Here is a 13,564-nt window from a genome sequence, read left to right on the forward strand (position 1 = left end):
TATCAGGGGCTGTGAAAGTGCCTCACTGAGTACTGGCGGACTGGCGACTAGCTTAATGAAAGCATTGTCGGCAGTTTTGGACCTATGCGGTCTGTCTCTGTCTTTATCCTTATGTTTTTTCGGAAGATCGGTAGTCGGATGGCTTAACTAAGCCATTTCGGAGTACTGAGACAGAGTACGAAAATAATTTTCTGCAAAGATAGCCCAATGACGAATAGTTCGGGGGTTGAACAAGGCACAAAACTGACAGTGACGGATGTCATGGTCTGGGCCTAAGCAGGGGATGCAGTACGAATGAAAATCTTTATGAGGTATTTGCTTTCCACAGGTAAGGCAGTTAACGTTTACTGACATTGGTTGGAGCAAGAAAAAGGATCCCCAACAGGGTACTTATCTTTTTTGAAGACTTCAGGTCTGAAACTCGAAAATGAAAATTTCAGTAGTCGGCCGACCGGCACTTACAAACTGCTTCTGCTTAGGGCACCGCACGGCAAGTAAAACTGATGTAATGGCGTTGGCTGCATGTTTTATACCCCTGACGACCTGACGTCATAGAAGAAGAGACAGCATCCGACGCAGGAATCCGAAGACTCTGGTATACAGGCTTGGCTGAGGGCTACCTGCAGGCAGATAACCCAAATGTGATGACTGCAACAGTGAAACAAGAAGAACATCCCTGTGGTACTCCACATGTCACTGGTTTGAAGTCAGATTTGGAGTCTGCAACTTTTACAGTGTGGGATCTGTCACAGTGAACCAACTGGCAACCCATCTTGTGATGTAGGGATTTATACCTAGTTTAGTTAGTTTAGCTATAATTCCAGAAAGGGGGATGGTGTCGAAAGACTTGGCGAGGTCAAGATAGGTTGGGTGAACCACCTTACCCTCGTCTACATCTTTGGTGACTGCCTCAAAAAGAGGCATGATCTGCCTTTCACAAACCCGAACTGGGTGAGGTCCAGAGTTTGGAGGTTACCAATGTCTTTGTTTATGAGTTCCATGATGATAAATTCCATGGCCTTACAGACCAGGCTCATTAGGCTAATAGGGCGATAGTTCCTGGGATCAGTGGTGGCTCCCCCTTTGTGGAGTGTGATAACTGTTGCTGTGCGCCATTCAGTGGGCACAAAGCCTGATGTGAGACTATGACTGAACATGGTGCTTAGGTGGGGAGCCAGTTCATTATGAAGTTTGTGTAAAATGCAGCATGGGATGTTGTCCGGTCCCATGGATGCTGTGTTTCTGGCTTTAGAGAATGCAGCTTTTACCTGTATAGTTGTGATTACAGGGACTCTGCATTCTTCCTGTATAGATAGGGGCCCCTTTAGGGAGTGTGGGGGGGGGGGGTAACTTTAGCACTTAACCTATCTGCCAGGACATTGGCAATATCAGTTGGTTCTGTAATTTTCATGCCGTTGTGCTGCAACTCAGAGCAGATCTGGGTGTTGCCATTGAGATTCTTGACATAGCTATAGAATGCTTTGTCGTTGTCCCTAGAATCAGTGGCGATTTTATTTTCGTAGCTAGCTTTGGAGGATCTTATAAGGGATCTCAGCTTCTTACTGAGGCTGACCAGGGAACTCCTCCACTCATGGGATTTTACTCTCTTTTGCATGAGAGTTTTATTGCTCTATCAGTGCAGATAGTTGCAGAATATACGAGTATTGTCAGGAATCATTCTCAGGCCTCTCCTAAAATTACACAACTGAGACATTATTACTAACTTCGACATGCAGAAAAGATGTTAACACTACATGAAAACTATTTAAAAAAAATACATAGTTACTCAGCTCAGACGGTAACTGCAGTCTGAAAAATCCACGTGAAACACCACGCAATTTTTTTTTTGTTTTGTTTTTTTGGGGGGTTGTATTTCAACTCTTTGTATACACAAGACTATCCTCTAAGACTCTTTCTTTGAAAGGGTACAACTCCTTTGACTGTGAACAAGTGAGAGAGTGCTTAAATATAAAATATGTAAAAATGCTTTCAGCTCCTTTCACAAACGCTGTTCTATGAGACTAATTCCTTCCTAGCATGCTATATCTGTCACTTGTTCTTAATCAGAAGAAACTGTCTAAAAACCTGAGATTAATTTACTTGTATGTGAAATGCTTAATTTCGTTTTACACAAACACAGTCATACAAAATTATCCCTTTATACCGCTGAAATTGTTTGCTTGTTACCAAGTGGCTGAAACTCTAAACCGTATGTTTCACACAGATAACTTATCCAAAAAAACAACCCATTCTGACAAGGTGCACCTGAAATGTCAGAATGTGATCAAGTGCCAACTCTAAAATACTCTATTTGCACACAAATCATACCCAGACATAAAATAACTCTTTTTTTGGAGGTACACACAAATACTGTTGGAAGTTGACTAAATTCCACAATGCTTCAAGTATATCAATGTCCACAAAAATGACCTAATTCCCATAATGCAGAACTCCAATCATTAAATAAGGAAGGAGTGTCTTTCACTTCCAGGGCAAAACCTGAGCTGCAGTACAGTAACACATGAAGTGCCTGACAAAGACAGACATATGTGTGCATAAAGACAGACACACACACACATCACTGCTACCATGCATATGCCCCAGAAAAAAGACTAAGATTTATTTAGTTATTTAACATTTGTTAACCGGGAAAGTCCGACTTGGAACAAAGCCAATTTTCAGTGGCGGCCTGGGGGGGGGGGGGGAATGCTCCAGATGCATGTCTTTGTAATGTGGGAGGAAACCCACATGAATGCAGGGAGGACATTCAGATTCTGCAGAGAAGACATCCAAGCCGAGAATCAAACCGGAGAACCTCTTGGTGTGAGGCAACAATGGCTACCGCTGCACTATCCACAAGATGACTTGCAGCATTAAAATCATGTTTCTGAGTTCAAGTTGGTCACCTTTTTGATATCACAAGGTAACATTTAGTTAACATAAAAAATGTACATATTCATCCCAGACTATCAAAAAATTACCCAAGTATTTTTTTTTTCTTTTTTTTTTAAACCATGCATACTCAGTACCCAAAGCAACAAAAATGCCAGGACCCAAGGATACTTGGCACCTGCATTACAACGGTGAAAAGTCAAAAAAATAAAGCAGGGTATGAAGAGGTGGAAATGCATCAACTATGTAGTTCTTCAATAGAAATTTGGAGTTACCATTGACAACTTTGAAATATTTACATGCTGGCAAATAAAGCTGAAAAAAAATGTAAGATGAACTCAGAACGTACACAAATTAGAAATCTTTTCTAAAGTAATGAAACTGTGCAGCTATTATAACTAGTGACATGACAGAAATGAAATGGAGAAGTGACACACTGCTTATCATATGAATATGTTACCACAACATATGGCTCCTGGGTTCTACCTGACAACGTCGAGAAGCCATATAACCGACAACAACATGACCGACACGACAACACCGACAAACCAAATAACCGATAGTTGGAATTACCGACTAGCATATGTTCGACAAATCTGCATAGTATGCTCGACAACACTCAGTGCAATATGTAGACATCCACAGCATGTTTATGTACACAACCGACATGTTTGCAGTCATCGTACACCTGTTCCACCATTACACCACAAAATAAACACAAAACCCTTTTTATGCCGAGCAACACTACTCCATGCCAGTGCAGAAATGATATATAATGTACATTTCTAGACATGTTTATACTACTCAAATCTTTCAAGTGTACATCAAAAAACAATTAAAGCATTCTAAACTTTATCGTTCACATCCTTAACAGTGTTGAAATAGTTCTGAGAAAGTCTACGTTAGAATAATGTCCCATATTTCCTATAACCGTCTGAAACTAATATTGCCCAAGTACTAGTTTTCTCTTTCTAGTTGACGGTATATATCCTGTACAAATTCGCAGTGTCACGTCATCTACCCGGTCTTGTTTACGTCTCAATATGTGGAGCAAATACCTAAAATCCATCCCGCTATCACCGAGCAAGCATTTTAACGTGGTATGCAATGCCTCAATTGTGTTTTCCGTCCGAGACACACAAAGTTTAGTAAGTTCAAAACATTTACAAACTGAATTGCATAGAACAACGAACGCCCAATAACACAACTATTTAAGAGCATTCTTTGGTGATTAATTGCTAATTATGCCTACATGTTTACGTACTTTTATCTCTAGAATGGCATTTATGACAATTCATTTGTAGGTAGATTATGTAAACCATATGCATTCACGGAGGTAATATTATATGTTATATTTGGAAATAATTTTCTGGACAGACAATTTACCATGGTATTGTGGTGTCATACAAATGTTATTTTACTGATATGCATATTTATTACTCTGCTGTGTTATTGTCGAGGTTTTGCAGTGTCGGTTATATGCACGTTCGGTTTTATGAGTTTTCGTGCATATCGTCATGTTTAAATGGCTGTCGATCTTTTCAATCGTCGACCTTGTCAGGTAGAACCGGCTCCTGATGTGGCAACAATCCACTAGACATATCGTTGAAAAAAATCTTCCTATGGATCAACTGTATAGTAGCTTTATCACCTTTTCCAAATTATAGTTCAACTTCTAACTTTAACAGTACCTTTAATACAAAATGCTTGCTATAAAATATAGACTGCTCCACACCTCAGGTGTGCAAAGAATCTTGTCACATAGCAGCTGTTGTAGGAATTCTCTACTTTTCACTCTGTTCTTCAAAATGTGCTGCACTCCACTAGTATCTAAAACGCAAATCATTTAGAAGACATACCTTTGATGCAATTCTCTTCACTGCTTCTTCTCTTTGCTTCTGAAGTTCAGGGGTATCTAAGCAGCTTCCACTCTTTAATGTGTTGGCACTACTTGCTGAATAGACTGGCTGAGGTGACTGGCTGAGTGGCAGCTCTTGGCTATCACCACCTAATAAAACATTAAAACACAAAATTACTTTTTCAAAAGAAAAGAAAATAAGAGATAAGCCTATGTAAAGTCAGAATTCAGAGTTATTCTGTACTGGTGCACAATGACAACAGTTCTCAAACCTAAGTGTACTTCAATTGCCACTGCTTCTAAGGCAGGAAAGTGTGGTGCAAAACAGAAACTTTTAAGCAAGTGTCTTCAGTGTGATATAACCTGAACACACATATTACAGTATCCACTGTAGTGCTTAACTGCCTGAGATTCAAACTAACCTCTTCTGTTCCTTCTCAAATGACACTTATTTTTTAAAACCGTTTTTTCCTCTTTTTTTCTGGCTCCAGACACAGCAACCTGATCATCAGCATACGTCAAAGTAGGGAACCTCCTCTCAGGCCAAAGTGAATGCATGAATCTGAGCAATTCACTTAACCAGACAAAAATGTACTTAGTGGGTTTATGCCATTAACAAATCAGACTTACTCCTCCAGACTACAGTCATCACTATAGGGGGCACCAGGAATGAAGATATCTCCCAAAATTTTGGCCCCTGGAAAATAGACTAGTCTCCTGCTACAGCAACACAATCCTAAGATATTTACAATGGGGTTTTTGTATCCTGGCTGAACCCTCCCACATCGGAGTGTGGTATGTACCACCTAAAGTGAACTGCTTTAGACCCACGAGTCTGTTGCCATGTATGTACTGCTCCTGGCTGCCCTGCATATGTTTCTGGCAGTTACAAGTACACATGCTTACCTAGTGAAACCTGGTACAGCCTTCCTGGCCTCTGTCAGGGGTCACCAGTGCCGTCACTTGAACTGCCTCCTTCCTTGCAGTATGGGTGAACTGCAACAGTCACTCCCTCTCTTTCCCCCTGCCCTAGCTCACACACTGCTAGCTGAACCTAGGCTGGCTGGTCAACAGTCATTGTCCTTTTATGTTAGACAGACAGACTACTTTCTTAATATATCGTTTTCTGTTTTTTTTTTTTTTTTTTTTGTAATGTTTATAAAGGAAAAACACAGTTCCTATGCTACTATACAGCATGTTATTTTCTGTCATCGCTGACTACATGCCTATTTTGCAATAAGTAGGAACAACTAAATTAGAATTAAAAAAAATCAAAAGCAATTAACATATTTCTCTAGTCCAAAACCCTAAAAATGCTGTAGTCTTAATGTTCTCATGTAGGTCACAACGTTATATTATACATAAAGTGAAGGGGAAAGAAAATCTGCTTCTACATATTAGAAATGCAAATTTATGCTAAGTGTTGGCTTACTAACTATGGAATTATCACTTTTTTTAAGCTATTAAAGCAGAAAGAAACATTCAAAGCCATAGGGCATCCAACATTAACTGAAAAGACGAGTTTACAAAATTATACTCAAACATTATGAAAAGACAGACTATTCCCTACTTAAATAGAATTTCAAACAAACAAAAAAAAAACCTAACTAATACCACTGGAGTGCAAACTATGAGTCAAACTCGTAATTTTTTTTTTTTTACTGTTTAACTAGAGCATCTGAAATGTAACCCTCCGGATATATCCACATCAACACTGGTATAATTAAAGATCTTAAAGTCGCCTTTAGATGAAATAGCAATTTTTAGATTTGGAATATCATCAGGCTTGCTATTCATCATCTCCTGCGTTGACGTTTGGTATTTCTCGATGGTTTCCAGTTGTTGTTCTTCCGACCATTGCTGGACGCGGGGTTCGCCCTCACCTGAAAACCCGGATTGTTTTCTTCACTAATGCCACTGGTATTATTATTGCGATTCAATAGTCTTTCACTTCGTCGCAAAGGTTCATTTGAAAGAATGACATCCGTATCAGATGAACCATTATTAGTGTCATTATTTGGTGGGGTTAAGTTATCCACTAAAAAAACAGTGTTAGTGTTAGAGCGGTTGTTAGGAGGGTCAGGGTAAGCCTGGCCTTTAGAATATGCTTGTACATCTCTTGCTAATTTCTTCTTTTTAGTGAGCAAGAGTTTGTCAATTGCTGTGTCAATACTTGTGTATACACGACAATATTCAAATTTATATCTAATAAAATCCGAATGATTTTTAATCACTTGGTCCAGAATGTCCAAGTCGGATTTATAAGAAGTAATTTCTAAATTATAATAATTGATAAGGGCTTTCAAAAATTCCAACGCTTGACGATCAAAAAGTTGTATAAGTTCATGATGAAATGGTGATCCGGCCTGAAGACCTGCCGGATATCGCCATTGACGAAGACCCTTAGGCACAATGTTCTTACTGATGCATTCCTGAAGGTAGGAAACTTCAAGTTGAAGTTTCCTACATTTAAACATTTTACCATCAAGTTCGTCAATCAAAGTTAATAAGTTATTATTAGGCTGAGAGTCATTAGGATCTGCCCTAGAAAGGCGATGATTAGAAGAATCATTGAAAAAATTGTCATTCTTAAAAAACGTTGTCATAGACGGAAGATTGGACTGTACTTCATTGCTGTTAGCTAAGCCAAAAGAATTATGGTCTGAACCAGTTCCATTAGGTAAAACATTAGTAGGGTTACCTTGACCAGGCTGAATACTATCAGCAGTTCCAACGAGCGTGTTACGGACTGAAACTGGAACAGCCTTAGAAGCGTAACTTGCAGGTAATCCTGTTTCTCTAAACGTCGGTGAACCATTGTTGGATAAAAGTCCATTTAGACTGGCAGTATTTGGTAGGTTAGTGGTAACGCGATAGTTACCTCCACAAGCTGAGGCATCCACTTTCTGTGAAAGTGCTTCAACTCGTCCGAGAAGCACTTGGACAAGCGCAGTCAGGTTTCCGATAGCGTCTTCCTGCCGCGAACTGTTAATATTTGAACTTCCTTGTAGGGAGTTCTCATTTTCTTCAAATAAAAGCTGCGATTCAGCTCCGTTCTCAGTAGCCATAACAACAACAAAAAGAATACTTCCAAAAACAAACAAACTTGGTAAAACTGAGAACAATAAAGCTGGCAGCAATAAGGAGATAAAACTGTTTTAATGTAAGCGCTTTCGGCTCGGACCTTTCCGAGCCTTCTTCAGACAAAACAGTAAAAAATATCAAACAGACATTTAAATAAGCCATTCAATTAAAAAATCAATTAACTTTTAAAGTCGAATGCCCTTAAAAACAGCTTGCTTTGTTTTGTTTTAGATCCTGAAGCACATTGAATACTACAAAATCAAACAACAAAAACAAGTAAATACTAGAATATAAATTACCTTAGTATAATAAATAAGTAAATAATATTAAATATTAAAAAATTATTATATATTAAATAATGAAAAATCATCATCTATTAAGAGACAATAAATTTAATACACATTTAATAGAAAGTGCTTCATTTAACTATGGAAACACTTGGGCGTTAGTCAAAATCTGCCATTTGAGCTCATCTATTTCTAACTTAACCTGCCAAGGACCGCCTCTAATATCATTCATTCTTTTCTGCAAAATAAGAAATTTAAAAGAATGTGTTGGATTGACAGAGATATGCTTTGCAAGAGCATTGTTACAATCTTTGTTTTTGATAGCGTAGCAATGCTCGTATACCCTTTGTCTAAGTTTACGCTCCGTTTTGCCTATATAAAACGCCTCACAGGATTGACATAAGGCTGCATAAGTTACTGCTTGAGTTTCACAATTAAATCTAGAATTAATGTGATACTTAATGCCATTAATAACACAGCTGTTTGTTACTAAGATGTTTTTACATTGGGCACAGCAACCGCATTTAAACATACCCTTAATTCTAGAATGTGTATGACATATTTCATTCTTTTTTTCAAGTATGTTTTTAAGATTTAAACCTCGTTTATAGGTTAGTTTAGGTTTATTACCTAAAACTCTAAACAATGCTTCATTGCCATTTATAAAAGCCCAATTTTTGTATAATATGTATCTTATCTTATCATAATCTGTCGAAAAAGTGTGCAAAAAGCTAATGTTAAATGACAACTTATTTACATCAGTTGCCAAAGTATTGTTTGGCTCACCCATAAAATTAACACTAGTTTCAACTAACATCTCATTGGAATTATGCTCTAGTTGGTGACGAGGGCTTAGTAATGGAAGATAGAAACCAGTGTCTCTTTTATGTTGTATTTCATGTCTAACAGCTGAAATTAAATAGTTAGGATAGCCCCTATTCAAAAACATCTCTTCTAATAAGTTACATTCTTGTTCAAACTGAATGTCATCAGAGACCATTCTTGCTGCTCTCACCATTTGGCCTTTAATAACTGCTCGTTTCTGATGGTGAGGATGGCAGCTGGTGTAATGCAAGCCTACCTATTCTAACATCATTTTGCATTACACCAGCTGCCATCCTCACCATCAGAAACGAGCAGTTATTAAAGGCCAAATGGTGAGAGCAGCAAGAATGGTCTCTGATGACATTCAGTTTGAACAAGAATGTAACTTATTAGAAGAGATGTTTTTGAATAGGGGCTATCCTAACTATTTAATTTCAGCTGTTAGACATGAAATACAACATAAAAGAGACACTGGTTTCTATCTTCCATTACTAAGCCCTCGTCACCAACTAGAGCATAATTCCAATGAGATGTTAGTTGAAACTAGTGTTAATTTTATGGGTGAGCCAAACAATACTTTGGCAACTGATGTAAATAAGTTGTCATTTAACATTAGCTTTTTGCACACTTTTTCGACAGATTATGATAAGATAAGATACATATTATACAAAAATTGGGCTTTTATAAATGGCAATGAAGCATTGTTTAGAGTTTTAGGTAATAAACCTAAACTAACCTATAAACGAGGTTTAAATCTTAAAAACATACTTGAAAAAAAGAATGAAATGTGTCATACACATTCTAGAATTAAGGGTATGTTTAAATGCGGTTGCTGTGCCCAATGTAAAAACATCTTAGTAACAAACAGCTGTGTTATTAATGGCATTAAGTATCACATTAATTCTAGATTTAATTGTGAAACTCAAGCAGTAACTTATGCAGCCTTATGTCAATCCTGTGAGGCGTTTTATATAGGCAAAACGGAGCGTAAACTTAGACAAAGGGTATACGAGCATTGCTACGCTATCAAAAACAAAGATTGTAACAATGCTCTTGCAAAGCATATCTCTGTCAATCCAACACATACTTTTAAATTTCTTATTTTGCAGAAAAGAATGAATGATATTAGAGGCGGTCCTTGGCGAGTTAAGTTAGAAATAGATGAGCTCAAATGGCAGATTTTGACTAACGCCCAAGTGTTTCCAGGGTTAAATGAAGCACTTTCTTTTAAATGTGTATTAAATTTATTGTCTCTTAATAGATGATGATTTTTCATTATTTAATATATAATAATTTTTTAATATTTAATATTATTTACTTATTTATTATACTAAGGTAATTTATATTCTAGTATTTACTTGTTTTTGTTGTTTGATTTTGTAGTATTCAATGTGCTTCAGGATCTAAAACAAAACAAAGCAAGCTGTTTTTAAGGGCATTCGACTTTAAAAGTTAATTGATTTTTTAATTGAATGGCTTATTTAAATGTCTGTTTGATATTTTTTACTGTTTTGTCTGAAGAAGGCTCGGAAAGGTCCGAGCCGAAAGCGCTTACATTAAAACAGTTTTATCTCCTTATTGCTGCCAGCTTTATTGTTCTCAGTTTTACCAAGTTTGTTTGTTTTTGGAAGTATTCTTTTTGTGGTTGTTATGGCTACTGAGAACGGAGCTGAATCGCAGCTTTTATTTGAAGAAAATGAGAACTCCCTACAAGGAAGTTCAAATACTAACAGTTCGCGGCAGGAAGACGCTATCGGAAACCTGACTGCGCTTGTCCAAGTGCTTCTCGGACGAGTTGAAGCACTTTCACAGAAAGTGGATGCCTCAGCTTGTGGAGGTAACTATCGTGTTACCACTAACCTACCAAATACTGCCAGTCTAAATGGACTTTTATCCAACAATGGTTCACCGACGTTTAGAGAAACAGGATTACCTGCAAGTTACGCTTCTAAGGCTGTTCCAGTTTCAGTCCGTAACACGCCCGTTGGAACTGCTGATAGTATTCAGCCTGGTCAAGGTAACCCTACTAATGTTTTACCTAATGGAACTGGTTCAGACTACAATTCTTTTGGTTTAGCTAACAGCAATGAATCACAGTCTAATCTGCCGTCTGTGACAACATTTTTCAAGAACGACAATTTTTTTAATGACTCTCCTAATCATCGCCTTTCTAGGGCAGATCTTAATGACTCTCAGCCTAATAATAATTTATTAACTTTGATTGACAAACTTGATGGCAAAATGTTTAAATGTAGGAAACTTCAACTTGAAGTTTCCTACCTTCAGGAATGCATCAGTAAGAACATTGTGCCTAAGGGTCTTCGTCAATGGCGATACCCGGCAGGTCTTCAGGCCGGATCACCATTTCATCATGAACTTACACAACTTTTTGATCGTCAAGCGCTGGAGTTTTTAAAAGCCCTTATTAATTATTATAATTTAGAAATTACTTCTTATAAATTTGACTTGGACATTCTTGACCAAGTGATAAAAAATCATTCAGATTTTACTAGATATAAATTCGAATATTGTGTATACACAAGTATTGACACAGCAATTGACAAACTCTTGGTTACTAAAAAGAAGAAATTAGCAAGAGATGTACAAGCATATTCTAAAGGCCAGGCTTATCCTGACCCCCCTAACAACCGCTCTAACACTAACACTGGTTTTTTAGTGGATAATGTAATTCCATCAAATAATGACACTAATACTGGTTCATCTGATACGGATGTCATTCTTTCAAATGAACCTTTGCGACGTAGTGAAAGACTATTGAATCGCAATAATAATACCAGTGGCATTAGTGAAGAAAACAATCAGGGTTTTCAGGTGAGGGCGAACCCCGCGTCCAGCAATGGTTGGAAGAACAACAACTGGAAACCATCGAGAAATACCAAACGTCAACGCAGGAGATGATGAATAGCAAGCCTGATGATATTCCAAATCTAAAAATTGCTATTTCATCTAAAGGCGACTTTAAGATCTTTAATTATACCCTCCGGATATAAACATACAGATGATCTGGAGGTTCCTCTCTGGCATAAAAGCAGCCAAAAAGTTCATGTTCCCAGTCACAGGGAGAGAGAGAGAGAGAGTGTGTGTGTGTGTGTGTGTGTGTGTGTGTGTGTGTGTGTGTGTACACACAGCACAATGCCTCAGATTACTGCAATCTGTAAACACAAGTTAAACAGCAAAGCAACCAACCACACAAACGCTTTTAATGACTTTACCTACTTCAGCTCTCACATCTCTCACAACCTTCTCACACAGACTGCAAAAGCTGTCCCATTCTTTCAACATGGGCTGCCTAAATTCAGAAAGATTTCTTCAAAAAGCAAAGCATATAAACACAATCACATGCAAATACTTTAAAAAAGCTACAGTATTAACTCATCCTAAATATTAATGCTTACTTAACATTTTCCTTAGCACGTCTAAGTATTTGTAAGAAAGCATTCTTCTTAAATCTAGTTGTGAATTACAACTTTATGAACAAATGCCAGCAATATAGATGTGTCAAAGATGTTTTAGAAATGCCTGTTTAAAATAATGGAGGACCAAGACATGTTAAAATGCAGTAGATACCTACTATCCAAATGCAAACACAAAATTCATATGCTCATGGTTAACCAACATCCAAAAATGCAAAATGTACATAAAGTTGTCACCCATCCATTTCTCCAGACTACCAGGAACACTCCAGCTAGCCCAGTATTCTGGTACTGTACTCCTCACATCAGTAATGGTTTTGCCTGCATGATGCACCTCTGTGCTGGGCATCACAATGCACTGTACACAAAAGTATCTGTATCATAGTGTCGCCTTCCCCAATTTTTGTAAAGGCGAATCATGCATGCTCAACTTGGCTGATTTCTTTTAAAGGATTACTAACATCACAGATAAGGGGCATAAAGTTCACACTGCCTACGTGGACCTTACAAAGCCTTCTGACAGTATCCCCCATGCTTGGATTATTGACAAACTCTTTCAACTCAGAATTAATACATACATATTTTGCTGGATACGGAACTGGCTGTCTGACAGAACCCACACTATCAAAGTTGGAAGTATTTGCTCTACACAGAAAAATGCTATCAGTGCTGTCCTGTGCCTCCATCTTTATGGGATACATCTCCAGGACATAAAATCTGATATTCAGGGGTCTATGGCTTGTTGATGATTGGGATTTGATAACAGTCAACAATCCACATTCTGATACTCATTCTTCAGCAAGAGCTGGACCAAACAAGTGTTAATTCCTTACTTGGAACTTTAACTTGTTTGTATGTACCTAACAAATGTTAAAACTTTTGCTCTGTATAATTGTTTCTCACCACATTATTTTTTGTATTAATATGTTACTCTGTAATAGAAATGTATTGTTGGAGCTTTTCTCCTCGGGTCCCCACTGAAAATGGGCCACAAGCCCAGTTGGACTAATCCGGTTAACAAACGTCAATAAATAAATAAAATTACGAGGTTTACCGACAAAATATATATGTATGTATAATATTCAACTTAAATTTGATATAGTCATCAGGGACTTGGGTACATATACTAAAACAGTCACCTTTGACCACCATGTCTCTGTGGTGGTTAGAAAATTCTTCTAATT

The 13,564-nt window shown here is 37.7% G+C and overlaps 1 protein-coding gene across 2 annotated transcripts in view; it reads right to left on the minus strand.

Moving 5' to 3' along the window:
* Window positions 1-13,564, minus strand: part of TANC1 (tetratricopeptide repeat, ankyrin repeat and coiled-coil containing 1) — a 3,647,153-nt gene that overhangs the window by 1,133,052 nt on the left and 2,500,537 nt on the right. For both annotated transcript variants that reach the window (XM_044074752.1, XM_044074753.1), the window contains exon 13: window positions 4,752-4,900. In XM_044074752.1, coding sequence (XP_043930687.1) covers window positions 4,752-4,900 — 149 coding nt within the window. The remainder of the gene's footprint in view (window positions 1-4,751; window positions 4,901-13,564) is intronic.

Source organism: Protopterus annectens, chromosome 6.part0 (assembly GCF_019279795.1).
Source record: "Protopterus annectens isolate FY-2018-M chromosome 6.part0, PAN1.0, whole genome shotgun sequence".
Lineage (NCBI taxonomy): Eukaryota > Metazoa > Chordata > Ceratodontiformes > Protopteridae > Protopterus > Protopterus annectens.